The following is a 16,427-nucleotide window of genomic DNA, read 5'->3' as shown; positions in this document are numbered from 1 at the left end:
GGTGCAGTTCAGTCGGTTTGGTCGGTTTGAAATATTAAAAAAAAAAAACTATATTAAAAACTAACTAAATAAATAATTAAAAACTAACTAAATACATTAACTATAGTAGTATATTGAGTCAACACACCAAAAAGTAAAAACTATATTAAATAAATAAATAACTAACTAAAAAGTTAAAAACTAACTAAATAAAAACTCAATAAATAAATATAAACTCACACAGTCACAACTCACACGCATGACACAACTCACACTCACACAGTCACACGCATAAATAATTAAATAACTGAGTCAACGTTACACACTACACACTCACACCAGTCACACGAACGCCTTTGTCTCCTCCAATCTGCAATCTCCATCTCTATCTCTATCTCTAACTCTAACTCTCTAAGTCTCTTAACTCACTTCCCTAACTCCAACAACTCACACAGTTACAGTCACACTCACACTCACACGCACAACTACAAACAGTCAATATCTCTCTCACTCCGTTTCCATTAAAACCAAAAGAAAGGGGCTGAGCTGATGGCTTACCGTGGTTTGCCGTGAGGAGCTGCTGCTGCTGCTGCTGTGAGGCGCAACTCAGGCCGGTGAGACCGCGAGCGAGAGGCTAGAGGCGAGGTGACTGGGGCGAGAACGAGAGAGAGAGTTAAGGGTCCCAGATGTGAACAGAAGGAATTTATAGTGAGGGAGGTAAGCGTATGTGTGTGAAAACCTACATAAACAGTGTCGTTTTGTGTTTTGTGTTTTTTTTTTTTTTAATAACCCAATACGACAACGTTTTACTAAAAAAATTTAAAATAGATTCACACCTAAAACGACGTCGTACCACCCCTGATTTGAACTGAAAATATTTCTTTGTTTGTATCGGTTCGGTTCGACTCTACTCGGTACGTTCTTTGCATCTCCGATGTTCTCACCGCACCGGCATCGGAGCTCCGTTCGCGTTCCGATTGCCGGCATCGGCTCCATCGGTCGGTGCCAATGGCGGTGCGGGAGGGTCGGTGCCGGTCAGTGTTGTCGGCTCCGGTGATAGTTTGCACACCCCTACACACACACACACACACACACATATATATATATATATATATATAAAATAGCGGTAAATTCGAAATGTTACACAGGTATTGACCGGTATTGGAAATATATCGTATCGTTGGCCAAACCGGTACTGTATTAACTCCCTTGCTCACATCATTTTTCTTTTCACGTTTTCATTTTTTAATCTTTATTTTTTTAATTTTCTTTTAAATTTTTTATTCAATGTTGAGGATTGAAATTTATTTATTTATTTATTTATTATTATTATTATTTTTTTTTACTTTCAATTTCAACAATTAAGCGGTATTGACATCAACTGCAATACCCCTTATCTCAATTAGGTGTTATTGCTGATCTGGACAGTCAGTATTTTTATCTAACTTCTTGTTGTCTTTCAATTGTATTGAACTGATATCTAATGACGTCAGTATGATGATGTCAGCAGGCTAGCGATTTAGTCCGGACCTAATAATTTTTCGAATGAATAAAGAAAGGAAAATACAGGTATCATAGAAAATGATACAATTTTGTACTACAATTTATCATATAGGGAGTTGTAATTGATAAAAATATATCTTTACATGACCTACGGATACTTTTTTACCGGTCACAACTTACCGGATGACGATTTATGGTACAAAATTATATAATTTTTGATGATCCTAACACAACTCACAAAGAAAACATGGCTCTACTGTGATTGGATGCTGTTAGTGGCATGCGCGTGGAAATGTTTCTTCTATCAAAATAAAAAAAGAAGTGGTCTGTAAAAAAAAAAAAAAAAAACACTCAGAGCTTTATTATTAATTTTCTGGGCTAGAAACGTGCAGAATAAAAGGGGGTTGTGACATTATAATATATATTAAATTATTAATTGATATAATAACTAACAATAATTGATAAAGTAAAGACTTGCATAAAATATATACACATTAATAAAATCTATATATATATATATATATTAATTTGAGTGGGTATGCATTGGGTGTGGGCCGTGTGGCGGGTGGCCCATGTGGGTAGATTAGAGTTTGTAGCTGTGTTGGTGGGGCTTAAAATTGTTTTTCACTTTTTTAGATTATAAAATATTATACTCAACAACTGACCTGTGCCTGTGCGTGCTAAGTCCTGTCATTTTATCAAGTGTCAAGCTTTGTGCAGCGTGCATTATCATTGTACAGTGGCATCAGTGTTCTGGCGTGTGAGCAAATCGTGCAAGTGTAAGAGCAAATTCAACGTGTTGTCCTTGTCTTATCAATCAAGTATATTAAAAATAAAAACTTTAAATGAATGAGCCAGTATATGTTTGAATTCAGCGTTTACGTTTGCTCGTGTCACGTCTGCATTATTTTTTAATGCACTTGTCCAGAGATAGAATACTGTTTATATATTGTTTATGCATTATTTATACACTATTTACAGGATCTATAATAGTTATTATTATTAAAAAAATCAAAAATAGGTTTTACGGTAATATTTATAGATTTAAAAATTATTTTGATACAATATTTTCAGTTTTTAATTTTCAACAAAATAAACTGTATCCAAATAGATTTATATATCAACTCATTTATATTTTAGTAATACTAATTTATTAAATCACGTAATAAATAAAAATAAAAAATAGATTTTAAATAATTTTTTTAATTAATATTTTTAATTACTATTTAAATATAAAAAAGATTTCACTTAAAATTTTCGTCTAAGACCTTCAAAGTTATTAAGTCGATCCTGACATCAAATTATATATTTTACACTATATTTCATTACAACATCAATTTTCTTGATTTTTAAAATGATTTCTCTTTCTTTACATGCAATAACAACCATCCACTCCTTCCCTTTATTCTATGTAAAGAAAGAATTAAAAACTAAATACAAAATAAGTAGTACCAGTAAAAATTTATATAATTATCGTAGTAACTATGTAATTTTCTTCAACTTTGCGTGGCCAAAAGTGGGTGAATTAGTTGACTTAAATATGGTCATTTTTATATTATATAAGCGTTAATGCAAGTGTTGTTAGTCTCATGCTTTATTCTCTCACCTATCTCTCACTTTATTCATTTGTGAGCCTTGTGATGTAAAATGTATTTTATACAAATACTCTCCCACCTATCCATCATTTTATTCATAGGTTGATAACTTTTGCCTCTTCTCACGTTCAATGGTCAACAAAAATGAGTGTAAATTTCTTTACGTAGTAAGCTTCTGACCACGCTGAAAGTTTGCTCAGTGCAAAAACGTGGTCAACAAAATCTAAATTTTATATTATTTAATGTATGTTATGGTAAATTTTATAATAATAAAAATATTTTCAACGTGGACTATAAGTCAACCATTCACTCTGCTGGTCATTGTATAATTTATTTTGGTTTCGTTTGGATTGAGTTTATTATTATTTAAAATAAAAATTAAAAATACTGTAGTAAAATAATTTTTAAATGTGTGAATAGTATCATGAAACCTATTTTTAATATTTTTAATGCGTAAACATAAACAGTACATGAACAATAACCCTTGTGAGATTACTGTTCACATGCAAAAAAAAAAAAAAAAAAAACAAAACGTGGAACTGAAAATGCAAAAATAAACACTTCCCAAACGCTCACTTTCTATCCAACTACTCTCATCTACAACATTGTTTCCATACAATGTCCTGCTCTCACTGTTCAAATTTGTTTTCACAAGCCCCACAAATGTGTTTCATTTGGTTATAAATTGTTGGCCTTCACATGTCTCAGACTTCAATTGTGGTTTACTCCAAAATGGGCTTGCTCAAGCTTCCATTGGTGGTTTTACTTTGCTCAGTTTTTTCTCTTTTGAGTTTCATAGCACTCTGTGATGCCTCAGAGCTCACTGTGAAGTTCTTGGAGACTCCCGCTGCATTCTCAAATCTCAACTCAACCAAATTCGTCTTTGAAGTTCTTGTGGGTGGGAGTGGCGCTTGCACCAATTGTAATGTCACTTGCAAGGTACGTTAAACTCTAGTAATAGTTTGAGTTAGTTTTACTTGGCTTTTGTTTTGGGAACTCTGCTCTCTCTCTTTCTCCCTCATGAGTTTATATGTTTCACGGATCTTAAGTTAACGTAAGGGAGTTGGTTGATCTAAAAAAGTAATTAGCACGTCTTTCCACTCTATAAGGATTTAATGAGCTTGAATATTCTTTTAGAGTATAGACTAATCAAGAAAACCATTTGGAATTCAGTTTATTCATATGCACATATTTTTGTATTTTTCTTTAGTTGATAAGATTATTATAATGAATGATTACTCATATTCATCCTCGTGCCAAGCTAAATTATTGGATTTTTTTTTTGCTTTGTGAATGCGTTTTGCTTTCCAACTCAATGGTAAGTGGGAAGTGAAGAAGCTGCATCATGGTTTGATTTATTGGGAAAAGTTTGGCTTGTTCCACAAAATAATATGTTAATAAACTTGTTGGTGCAGTTGGATGATGGCTTTGGCCGCATTAATGCTTCTCAATGTGAAAATGGGACCGTTTTGTGTGAAGGCTTGCAGGATGGAAATCATAAATTTGAGGTTTGCCCCAACGGGACTCAAGGAGTTGGCTGCAGTAGCTATGACTGGACTGTCGGTTAAGAACCTTCCTTTTACTCTTTTACTAATTGCTATTATATTTTCTTTAATTACCACTCAACTTCAAATAAGACCTTCTTGCTTGAAAGTCTTCAACAGCTATGTATATGAGGAAATGTTTTGCCTCCCATGAGCTTATATTGTGTTCTTTAGTACCCAATTTCTAATGTCCTCATTTTTCTGAAAATGGGCTCTACAAAACCTATTTACTCAGTTTTCAAATTTCTATGAAATGCATAAATTTTACCTTAGAGTGCGTTTGGATTGGGCGTTTTCGCCCAATCCTGCGTCTGCGTTTTTCATTTTTTTTTTTTTTTTTTTTTCACGCGTTTTGGGTTTGCGGCTACTGTTCATGCACTGTTCAATGAACAGTAGCCGCAAACTTTGACTTTTCAAATTTTTTTGGACCAATCACAGCACATCGTGTACTGTTCACGGACCCACAAATTTCACTTTTCAGTAACTTTTTCATTAAAAATGGGTCCCACGATACTATTCACACATTTAAAAATTATTTCGCTACAGTGTTTTTCAGTTTTCAGTTTCAGTTTTTCAGTTTTCACTTAAACACACCCCCACATTTAAGGTTAGTTTGACACTTTGGGTCTGTTTGTATTGCGTTTGCTGCGTTTGCGTTTTACTTTTTACGTTTTCTCCTTTTTTTTTTTTTTTTTTTTTTTTTGTTCACGCGTTTTCTCCCTCACATAGCCGCAACATTTGACCAGATTTGACCAGAACAGTGCATTCGTGCACTGTTTACGGACCCACAAATTTCATTTTTTATCAATTTTTTCATTAAAAATAGGTCCCACGATACTATTCACACATTTAAAAATTATTTTGCTACAGTGTTTTCAGTTTTCAGTTTTCAGTTTCAGCAAAATAAGTTCTATCCAAACACACACTTTATCAAGCCTGCTGAAACCAAACTGAGTCTATGATGTAACAATCCAATTTAGATTTTCTGACACTTATATTTTGTCTGTACCCCTTGCTGATTCATATTATATACCTTAATTTTGCAGATACTGTCCCGCCAACGGCAAATATCACCGCCTCAACTGATTTCACAAATGCTCTGAATGTTTCTATAAATATATCTTTCAGTGAACCCTGTACTGGTGGAGGTTTTGTATGTTCGTCTGTGAAATGCAATGTGAGTAGGTGGCTAACAAACACATAAAAAGCCTCTAAATTGATTTTATGTTCTCTCTTTTGTTATTGCATTATTATAGTGTTTCAGAATTGTGGTTTTTTGGTTAATTTGTTCTCAACCTTTCTATTATTGAAGAATGGCTTTAGTTGAATAACTGAAAAATGTCTTGAAATTCCCCATATGGAACTGTCCACCATGTTAATTAAGTAGATGTGTAAATTGAATTCCATAATCTAGGTTCTTTGACTAGTTATGCTCTAACATTTTCATTTCTTTTGGAAAACTCTTTACAGCTTTTGGTCTATGGTGCTGGCCAAGTTATACCAACCTCGCTCAAAATGCTACAGCCAAACCTCCAATATTCTGTCCTTGTGGGTTTATCATCCACTGCTCAGTCTGGGCAAGTGATTTTGGTAATGGATAAGAATTTTTGTACTGACAGTGCAGGGAACAAATTTGAAAGAAACAAGAATTCTAATTTCACTCTGCATTTCGGTGAGTCTAGTTTTTATTGCCATAGGATTTTTTTTCCCCAATAGGCAGTGTGTATCATTATTTTCAGGAAGAGTTATAAGTGAAATGTCCTTTTATTGCTATTCTTGTTTTTATCTAACTAATGCCTTGAGCTTTACTTATTGGCAATTTGTATCATATTTAAATTGAATAATTTGGACTGTTTATGTAACTTTTCTTGTCTGATTTGATTGATTGGTTGATTGTTGTTGTTGTCAATGTGTTCTTTACGTGCTTTGTTCATTAATTCTACAGATAGACGAAGTGTCAACTTTACTACTCACGTTCCTGAAAGGCGACTTCAATTTAATGGTAGAACTATACTGGTGCGAGCAACCAATAACTATGAGGAACTAAGGCTCTGTTTAACCTTTCCAAAGCCTGTTAACAACACATCTGAAGAAATTAAAAATTCTCTCAAATCGGAAATTTTATATTCTCACCAAAAGAGTCAGGGCTCACTTTATCTGGTTGACACTAAAAAATATGGAGGGCCTAGAAGATTTGAATATAAGGTCAGATGGTTCTCACAACCTAATTTTATTTTTTCAGCCATGAGAGTAGAAGTTAGGGAAAATTACACTTTATACCTCAAACTATACTACATGTTATACTTACCACCCTAAACTATGCGGATGCACACTTACCACCCTAAATTAGTATCTTTTGCACACTTTGCACCCCACCGTCAACTTGACTGTTAACTTTGATGGAAATTAGGCTCATGTGTAAGTCACATGACTTTTGAGTGTATTGCATCCAATTAAAAGACAGAGTTGCCCGAGACTCTTAAAACATCAAATTAAAAGACCCTCACGTGATATTCTCAGTGCCTCTCAAACTCAGTCCGTCACTTCCACTCAGTGTCTAGCTTCTTCTTCTTCTTCCCAATTAAAAAAAAATTACGACATTTTCGTGGCTGTCGTTAGCGAAATTTTTCCACTTTGCCCATCATCGTTTGGCTATATATACCACTTTTTTAAATTTTATTATTTTTCAGATCAGTGAATGTAAATTACTCTGTACTCATGTCTTTCTTCCTCGTCCTCTTCTTTCTCCTATATGTCGTCTAGTTTAATTTTTGTGTATGCTTTTATCGCTACTTAGTTTGAAAGCTTGAACTTTTACAATTAATTGGCTTAGATTTTTAAAATCAAAATTGATATTTATCCGGGTTTTAATTAATTTATGTACTTGGGTGTTGTAAGTGCTTGTTAAAGCTCTGTTTACCTCTATGGGAAAATGCCCAAAAATGCTTTCAATGAAAAACTGGGTTTAATTAGACTGTTTAAGGAAGAGAAATAGTAATTCATGGTGTGGAGAAGCATTTGTGTTTGTAAGAATTAAAAGGGAAATGGAAAGAAAGTGCTTTTAGAATATGCTCAAGAAAACCCCGTCTTGAATTCTTTGGTATTTTCTTTGTTCCCTGGAAAATTAATCAGTTTTTTCGTTTTTTCTTGGACACAGAAGACAAAAAATTCAAAGGAGAGCTAAAATTTAGAGAAAGTGGATGTTTGCAACAAATTAAATGGAAGTTAGGCTTTTTGTTTTTTTATTAATCTTTGCATTTGGAGTTGTTGGAACTTGGAAAGAGATATAGTTATTGTGCAGTGAAGAAAGTAGTATTAAATGACTTTATCCTTGAGGTGTTCATTCATTTTTTTAATTGTTAATATTCATACCTTTTTTGGTTGATGAGAAGTTCATCTGTAGTTGATGAAGGCAAGAGACTTGGAGTAGGGGAGCTAAGCGAGAAACAAATAGACTAGAGTGTGGGGAAGAAGATGCGTAATAGTGAGGACCATATAGGTTTATAAGATACCAGTTAATAAGCGGCAATTTGGTCTTTTGATTATTGCAACTCTCACATGACTTGCACATGAGTCTAAATTCTGTCTAAATTAACAGTTAACTAAACAGTAGGTGCAAAGTGTGCAAGAGATAATAGTTTAGGATGGTAAGTGTGCATCCACATAGTTTAGGGTGGTAAGTATAACATGAAGTATAGTTTAGGGTGGTAAAGTATAATTTCCTAGAAGTTAGTTCATAGGTTAGGAGCCTGTTTAGTTGTCCTATGAATTTGGAATGGCTCATTTATATTTTGTTCTATGTAATGCACAACATCATCTTCAATTAGGTCACTTCGAAATATTGGAGCCATTAATTGTATTGGGAAAATAAATCATCCTCAAAAAATTTTCATGGTTGCGCATCTTGAACTTCCCCGTAATATAAAATGCAAAAGTGTATTGATTATCACACCGTCATTATTGTACATCATCCGTACATACTACCAATTTCACATGTTAAATGTGGACATCCTTAACAAATAGATATGACTATCGCATGTGAAATTATGGATGTAGTGTGTATAGTGTACATTAATGTGTATGTGAGAACATTTATTTGCTATCTATATCTCTAGGACCTATATTTCTCATATACCTTTTATTTCTTACTCATTTTCACTCTCTCCTTTCAGGTTGTTGCATATACATTTGACATGATTGTAGTCAATGTAAGTGTTGATACAACCTCTATAATAAGCAGACAGGGGACTCCATTTTCCCCAGTTGAACCACTTACTTTCATATATGGTATGATTGACAATAGTTTACAAGCATTACAAAGAGAAAATAAATAATCTGTTTGTGGAATCAGAATTCTGTTTCAATATTCTATTACTCAACTCTTTGAATATAGAAACTCTTCAGATAGAATTTTTTTTCTACAGTTATATATATGCAATTAGGCATATGAAAAAAAATATTATATGCAATTGGGAAAGCTTTATATTTAAATCTCTATTTGTTGGGTGTTTCCTCCTGATACATATAAATGTGACCTTCAGATTCTCGGAGGCCAGTTGTAAACTTGAGTACACAACCTACCGAATTTTTGAGGCCTGCTGTAATGTTGCATACACCTTGGACAAGAGAACGCAACATCCTTGTGTTGATAGAATTCGTGAAGCCTGTATTTGGCTTCGACTCTTCTAATATATTAATCACAGGAGGGCAATTACAGAGGCAAGTCATTTCTGGTTATCTTTGTGTTTGTATCTATGCATGTTAACCCTTACATAAACAAGACATCACATAAATAATTCACCCACACACAAATAAGAAACCATGATGATGACCTTTCTACACACCATTTGGGTTCTTGATGGAAATAATATTTCAATTAGTATGTCATATTTACTCTTTAACAAATTTTCATTTTTGTTCCTTTCCAATGATAATCATTAACATTTTCAGCTTTGAAGAAATGTGTAATGGTATATATACTATAGTGATAAAAGCAGACCAAGATATTGTATCTGTCAATGTTCCTGGAAGCGTATCTGGGGATGTTGCTGGAAACAAAAATCGGCCTTCCAGTGTTCTACAAGTAATGCACTGTAAGGGTTCTTACTCTAAGCTCAATTGTAGTCCAACATCTAAGCTCTAGATGAAGTGACACTTCTTAGCCCTTTGATTTTCTCATTTATTTACTGATGTAAGGTTTAAAAAATATACAGATTCTGTGCCGAAAATATCAACTGTGTTTTCTGGATCTACAACTGGTTCATTTGTAGTGATAGTTATTGCTGCCGGGCTGCTTAAGGTTTCGATGGCAAACTTTCATTCCGTTGGGGAAATCTCAAGTCCATTTCCTTCTTTATCTCAGCCTGAGAGTAATCTTTTTGTATGATATCTATTTCATTTGAACTGTTATCTCATTAATTGATTATTTAGTTGTAGCATGATAATCTTTTACACCGTGTTAGAAACACAACAATAAATTGTTAAATATTAGCATTGATACACCATGTTGAATATGCTAGTATAGATGCGGAAGCGAAAGCATAAATTATAGAACACAATAACACACGAGGGTTACGTGGTTCAACCTAACGGCCTACATCCACGGAGGAAACCCTAAAAGGGCTACATCAATAATATATTAGAGTGTAGTACAAATCCTGTGTTACAATGAATTATAACATGTGTATATATAGTAGACTAAACCCTAGACTAATAGACTTCTAGTACAAGTAGGAGACTTGACTTGCACACAAAGTAGAATTAGGCTTGGGCCTATACTAATGGGCTAATATATCTCTAACATAAATAAACTGACTTTTTTTTTTCTTTTTTCTTTTAATATATATAATCATAAATTGACATTAATTTTGTGGCTGGATGTTATACAAAGGGTAGAGAAAAATCTTACAAATCTTTGAAGTTGAAGCATGTAAAGTTGTGATTTTCAATTTATGTTTGTTGGCTTTAATTCTGTATCAAATTTGATTATAATTTATTCAATCATTTACCTTTATTTTTTTGGGATTAAATGTAATGGGTTGCGTGTGCAAATTGAGAAAGAGCTATGAAGCAGGGGATTTCATGATTGGTGCAACTTGCGAAAGGTCACGTGAAGAGCACATGTTGAAAGTTCAAACGACTCGAGTGTCAGAGGCATTTCGCGAGTGGCTCATGACTTGGCCAACTTGCAACTTGACTCACGAGATGCACGGCCAGTTATTTATGTTTGTTTCCCTCATTTATTTACCCACACTTACGAAATTGTAAGAAGAGTTTCAGAGGAAAAGCCCTAAAATCCATTTGAGAGTTAGAGATTGTAACCCAACAATCATCTACACATTTCTCTTAGTTTTCTTCACTATCTTCTCTCTCTAATTCTATATCTCTTAAGAGGTTCTTAGCCTAAACACAAGCAACATCTATTCAGATTGCTGTGAGTTGATTTGGAGCAATTAGGAAGCACTGGGTTCATGCCAATCTTTGATGGAAGCAATTGGTGACAATTGCGGGATTTGGAAAGCTAGTGAAGACAAGGCTAGGCGAAACTTATTGGTAGCTAGGACTTGGAGGGTCAAAGTACAGAGGGTAGTTTAGGTTTGGGAGGTCTATTTGTTATCCTTGTACTCCAATTGATTTACTAATGGATCGATTCGGCTTGTAGGGCGACGGAGGTTTTTGCATTGGGTTCTTCGGTTTTCCTCTTCGACAACATATCACGATGTTATCTTGTGTTTGCTTCTCTTTTTTCTTACTACTTGTGCTTTTTACTTAATTGTTAATTATGTATGTCCATGCACTAGTTAGTAGTCCCAATTAATTGTGCATTTATTACTCTTATTCTGCATTATTTAAAGTAGATTAAAAGCAATTTAGCAGTAATTTAAAAATTAGTGTCTAAACTACCTCCAGTATTTATACCAATGAGCTTTCAAAACAAAATTTTTAAATGATGAAAAACAATCATGACCTCAAAAAAAGTTCTGATAGCATGTCGATGTGCACCTTTGACTTTATTGGGACACCTTATGCCTCTGCAAAACATTTCATTAATGGTAAAACAAGATCTTTCTTATGTACAATTTGATTTGCTTTTTTTTTTTTTTTCTTTGTGGCTGATCTAGTATTTTCCAAGGTTTGAACCAGAAGTCAATCAAACTGTACCTAGCAGGTCATTTATATGTAGCCTCTTGACAATCAGACAAATAATTAAAAATAATTAGAAATACTGTGAAACAAATTAACCCTCTTCCTCTGGATCCGATAGAAATTAATACAACTAGAATAATTTTCCTTGATTTTTATACATATAATTTAATATATAACTGAACTCTCTAAATATTTTGGATGGTTTTGAGCCTTTTGAGTTTTGACCATGTTGTCTTGACTTCTTGAACCAATGGCCCAACTGTGAAGCCTGTGGAGCCTATTGGCACTTCTTCCAAAGATGGAAAACTAGGATTGACCTCTTCAGAGTGGGATTTTGTGGGCTGGGGTTTTATTACATTTTTGGCATGAAGAGTAGAACTTATCAAACCTTATATATGGTTCTTGGCAGATTGATTAGACTAAACTACTGTCACTTAAAGTATCGGATAAATAACTTATCAAACCTTATGAACTGCATCATTCTAGCAGAACTAACTAGCATTTTTCCTTTTCTCTTTCGTACAGGGAATTGCATGCCATCTTCAGGTTATTGCATTATCTGGATGGTTGGCAGTGAGACTGCCAGTGGAGTATTATGAACTGATAAGGAGTTTGCGATGGACTATTCCCTACTTAAGTCTTCCATGGGAAAGGGAAACTGGGCGCACCCGTCTCCCTGCCAACACGCACACGTCTAAAATTCATTATTCGGGAATGTTTCTGCATGAGCAACCGGAAGACCCGTATTCGAATTCGAGAGGTTTAAGTAGGTCCGCGGCTTATGTGGCTGAAATAATTAAATTATTAGTTGAGGTCTGAAACCTCTACTTTTACTGTGACTTGTTTTTGACTTCTTTTATCTTGTAATGAGTAAATTTTTTGATAGAATGCATTGTACACCTGCAGATACCAAAACCTAATTCTACTCTTGGTCCACGTGCTTCTGGTAATGGGTAAGTTACGAGGACTCTTACTTCTATTTATTACATGAACTTGCATATGAATTTTAGAGACAAAACAAATGGAGAAAATATTCAATACAGATTTATTTTATTTTATTTTTGGGCTTGAAAATATTCCATATAAAGCAGAAAAACTAAGAAAGCCACAATTTTTTATAATAAAAAAAACTGTTGAATTTAATTTAAATATTTGCTAGTTAATTAAATGTATAATTTTCTATAGGTTCTATGAAAAAATTGAAGCTATTCATGCTTTGAATTTTTGCAAATTATTGATCAAACCAAAAGGACAAACTTGATACTTAGTTTCCTATTATTCATTTCCGTTTAATTTGGTGAATTCATCATTTGGATTTTGAAGTGCCACAGACAGACACGTTTATTCATCAGTGTAATATCTTACTAGATTTTGCCTTATGTAGGTGGAGTGATTTTCGTAAAAACGTGATCTGGTTAGCCATAATTGTTGGCAGTTTCATAACCGTGCATGCTTTATTCCTCATCCTAAAGTTGAAGAACAAAAATTCTAAAAAGCAGAGCGATAAAGGAGTACTCACATTCTCAAAATTTGAAATGGTCATTGTAAATCTTGCGCTACCTTGTATTTGTCAGGCCTCTGCTGCTATAATCAGAGGTAACTTGACAGTTTGTTTCCTTCCCCACAAATGAATCCATATCTATGCATTTATCATACAAAATCTGCTTTTCAAAAGATAATTATGCTGCTTTCCGTTTCTCTTTTTTTTTTTTTTTAAAACAAAAAAAAAAATTGCAAACCCCATATCAGTATCTTTCAGCTCTCTACTTATATTGAATTCTTTAATCAACGAACTAATTCTCTCTCTCTCTATTTTTTTTTTTTTTTTAACGAAATCTTTTCTTCTCTACTTTCCAAATATGTAATGGAATCGTGACTTTGTACCTGTCTTGTTCATATATGTCTTATGGACTAAATAATTATCATATAGCTTGCACCGGAACTGGTCTACACTGTCTTATCTCCTCACATATTTAAGAACTGCAATGAAGCTGATGCTTCACACTGATTGGACGTTAACTCAATTCACTTCTCTATGCATGTCAACCATTATAGCATAGTTATCTGACTGCATCATATCAGAGTTACGCGTGTATCTAGAATCAAGATTCACAATTTTTTGCACATTTACATGCCCTTTGACTGGCGGCTCCCCTTGTATGTCAGGGTTGTCCCAGGACCACCCTCACTTGCCCCTTTTTTTTTTTTATAAAAATTTCTATAAATATTTAGTTTAAACTAATTTGTTCTGTGGCACCCTGACTTGAAAAAAAATGTATATATATATACATACTTAAAAAAAAATTATATACTAAATTAACCTATTTGGTTATCCTAATAAATGTTAAACACCCAACTTGAGAATCACAAAAATTTGAGATTAACAAAAATAATAGTAATGCTATATCCATAATATCTTCACAATAAATGTTATGTGGTAAGTTGTTACTAATTTTAATTTGGACTCAACGTTGACATGTTTTACCTACCAATAACATCTTGTTTCATAAGATTTGTTATGAAATTGTTGTAGTTACTTTATTATTCTCATTTCAACATTTTCAATTTTCAATTTCTACTTTATTTCTTATTAGTCTATTTTTTTTTTCTTTCACTTTGTCAGTACAAAAAAATTGTAATATTTCATGTGTTTGTGTGTATATATATTTTTTTGATATTCAAATTGTCTTTTTTATTAGATTTTATATAATTTAAATTTCTTATTGGCCATTTTAAAAAAATTTCTAGAGAATCTTTGTCATTGGTTTTAATGCTAAGAACTTCAAGCACAGAACTATGTGGCTTAATCATTTCTCACTTTTGTGAATTAAGGAGGAACGGCATCCGGGATTGCTGTTGGCGTTCTGCTTCTGGTTGTAGTGTCTTTTCTACTGCTGGCCTTGCTCTTGTTCCTCTATAAAGGTATTACATGTAAACAGCTACTTGAATACGAGGAAGATGATGAGGGGGATCTTCACTGGTATGAAAAAATAGGCCGAGCATTTTTGGTTTTTGTTAAGAAACCCGAGTGGACATCGATAGACCAACAGAAGTCTAATTATCTAACCATTTTAGGGTCTCTATATGAAGATTATAGAGGCCCTCCAAAGTCCAAGCTCTCACAGATTTCTGGGGGCAGTTCCCATACACAAGCTGAAGCACCTTTTATCCAAAAGCTGTTTGGAAAACTCAGAATATACTACACATTGCTTGAGTCTGTTATCCAAAAGCTATGTGGAGAACTAAGAATATACTACCCATTGCTTGAGTCCGTGAGACGTGTTTTGCTAGCGATTATGGCTGGTCTCTATGAGCACAACTCGTTTTCTAAGATTCCTACCATATTCTCCTTATGCATCAATTGTTTTCATCTCTTCTTCCTTGTTCTCGAGAAGCCGTTTATTAAGAAAAACATTCAGTTGCTTGAGATCATGGCAGTTTCCAGTGAAGCATGTATATCGGCTATTATGTGTGTTCTCGGAGAGAAGAAATTGTCAGACAAGGATGGGAAGAAATTTGGAATTCTCATGATTATACTTGTCCTAGTGGGAATTTTACCACAGATAATGAATGAATTGTATGATTTGTATAAACAGATAAAGCAGCTGGACTCTGAGAAGCATTCCTTTTTAACCGGTTTGAAAACAGCTTTATCTGGATTAACTTCGCTTTTCAGCTCAAAGGAGTTTCCATTAAGAAGGCCCCCAGCTTTAAAGGATAATACTGCAGACTCCAACTCTAAACCAACCTCTGTTGCAGATGAAGATAAAGCTACCTCTACCTCTACCTGTACCTCTTATCAAGTCAAATCTCCAAATCAAGATTGAACCAAAATTCACCAGTCCTTCGGCTGAAAGTAACAGGAACTCTAGGAGTAGGAACAGGAACAAGAATTCTTGGAGTAGGAACTCGAGCACAACTGTTCCAGAAAAATCATGGTTGAACCAACACCACTCTTTGATTTATTAGGTGCTATCTTTAGTTGCTTAGTTGTTACATGTTAGGATAGACTTTATCCTTTTATCCTTCGCATTGTCTTAGCTTATCATTTGTTTTAGTTCACCTCAACTTTATCTCATTGTTGAGTTACGTTTTCAAGCATATAAGGCATCTGTAAAAGCCTATGAACAATTATAATAGATTATTATCAGAATGTGTATGAGAAAAATCAAGCTTATGAAATTTTTTCTTTGACGTTTACTTGCTTTCCATATTTCTCTCTTTTGTCACCATCTCCCCACGTGGGAAGAACAGTGCAGCTCGCGGCAGAGGGGGTTGTAACAAATGCTAGCTTAGTAGCTTTAGTAAGGATGAAAGTGGGAGCCCTACTTTAAATACATCTTCTGATTTCAAGTCAAAACAAAACGGCTTGTACAAAGATTTAGAAGCCATTTATGCATTCAAGCGAAAGTTAATGATTCGCAGAACACGTCATTTAGATTACTGGTTTCATTACAGTTTATCCATTTTCCAACAGCTGATGCAGTGCTAGCTCCGCTACTTTTTGTTAAGTAATGAGACATGGGTGATTGCTTAGGACTCTGGAGATGGGGTTGTAATCCTTTTATTTCTAAGCTGTGACCCATTTGTTGGGCCCATAGTAGTAAAATTTTGGCTCATTTGAATAGCCATGAAAGTTAGAATTATAAAAAATTATTTG

At 34.0% G+C, this 16,427-nt stretch overlaps 1 protein-coding gene across 1 annotated transcript; it reads left to right on the top strand.

Moving 5' to 3' along the window:
* Positions 1 to 3,650: 3,650 nt before the first annotated feature.
* On the top strand, positions 3,651 to 15,967 carry LOC115962484. Its single transcript, XM_031081329.1, has 13 exons — positions 3,651 to 4,016; positions 4,493 to 4,640; positions 5,668 to 5,798; positions 6,092 to 6,293; positions 6,567 to 6,826; positions 8,794 to 8,908; positions 9,163 to 9,340; positions 9,572 to 9,714; positions 9,835 to 10,001; positions 12,293 to 12,580; positions 12,674 to 12,720; positions 13,152 to 13,363; positions 14,600 to 15,967. The coding sequence occupies exons 1-13, from the start codon at positions 3,777 to 3,779 to the stop codon at positions 15,592 to 15,594; spliced, it is 3,126 nt and encodes a 1,041-aa protein (XP_030937189.1). The 5' UTR covers positions 3,651 to 3,776; the 3' UTR covers positions 15,595 to 15,967.
* The last annotated feature ends 460 nt before the right edge of the window (positions 15,968 to 16,427 follow it).

The sequence above is a fragment of the Quercus lobata genome, chromosome 10, assembly GCF_001633185.2.
Source record: "Quercus lobata isolate SW786 chromosome 10, ValleyOak3.0 Primary Assembly, whole genome shotgun sequence".
In the NCBI taxonomy this organism is placed as follows: Eukaryota; Viridiplantae; Streptophyta; class Magnoliopsida; order Fagales; family Fagaceae; genus Quercus; species Quercus lobata.
The sequence above is the reverse complement of the archived record's forward strand: the minus strand, read 5'-3'. Positions and strand labels throughout refer to the sequence as shown.

Bases quoted from the DNA above. Each gene is read 5' to 3' on its own strand.
- LOC115962484 (XM_031081329.1), top strand. From the start codon at position 3,777: ATGTCTCAGACTTCAATTGTGGTTTACTCCAAAATGGGCTTGCTCAAG. The intron at 6,294-6,566 runs GTGAGTCTAGTT...TTAATTCTACAG, and splicing joins TAATTTCACTCTGCATTTCG to ATAGACGAAGTGTCAACTTT. The intron at 10,002-12,292 runs GTATGATATCTA...TCTTTCGTACAG, and splicing joins AGCCTGAGAGTAATCTTTTT to GGAATTGCATGCCATCTTCA.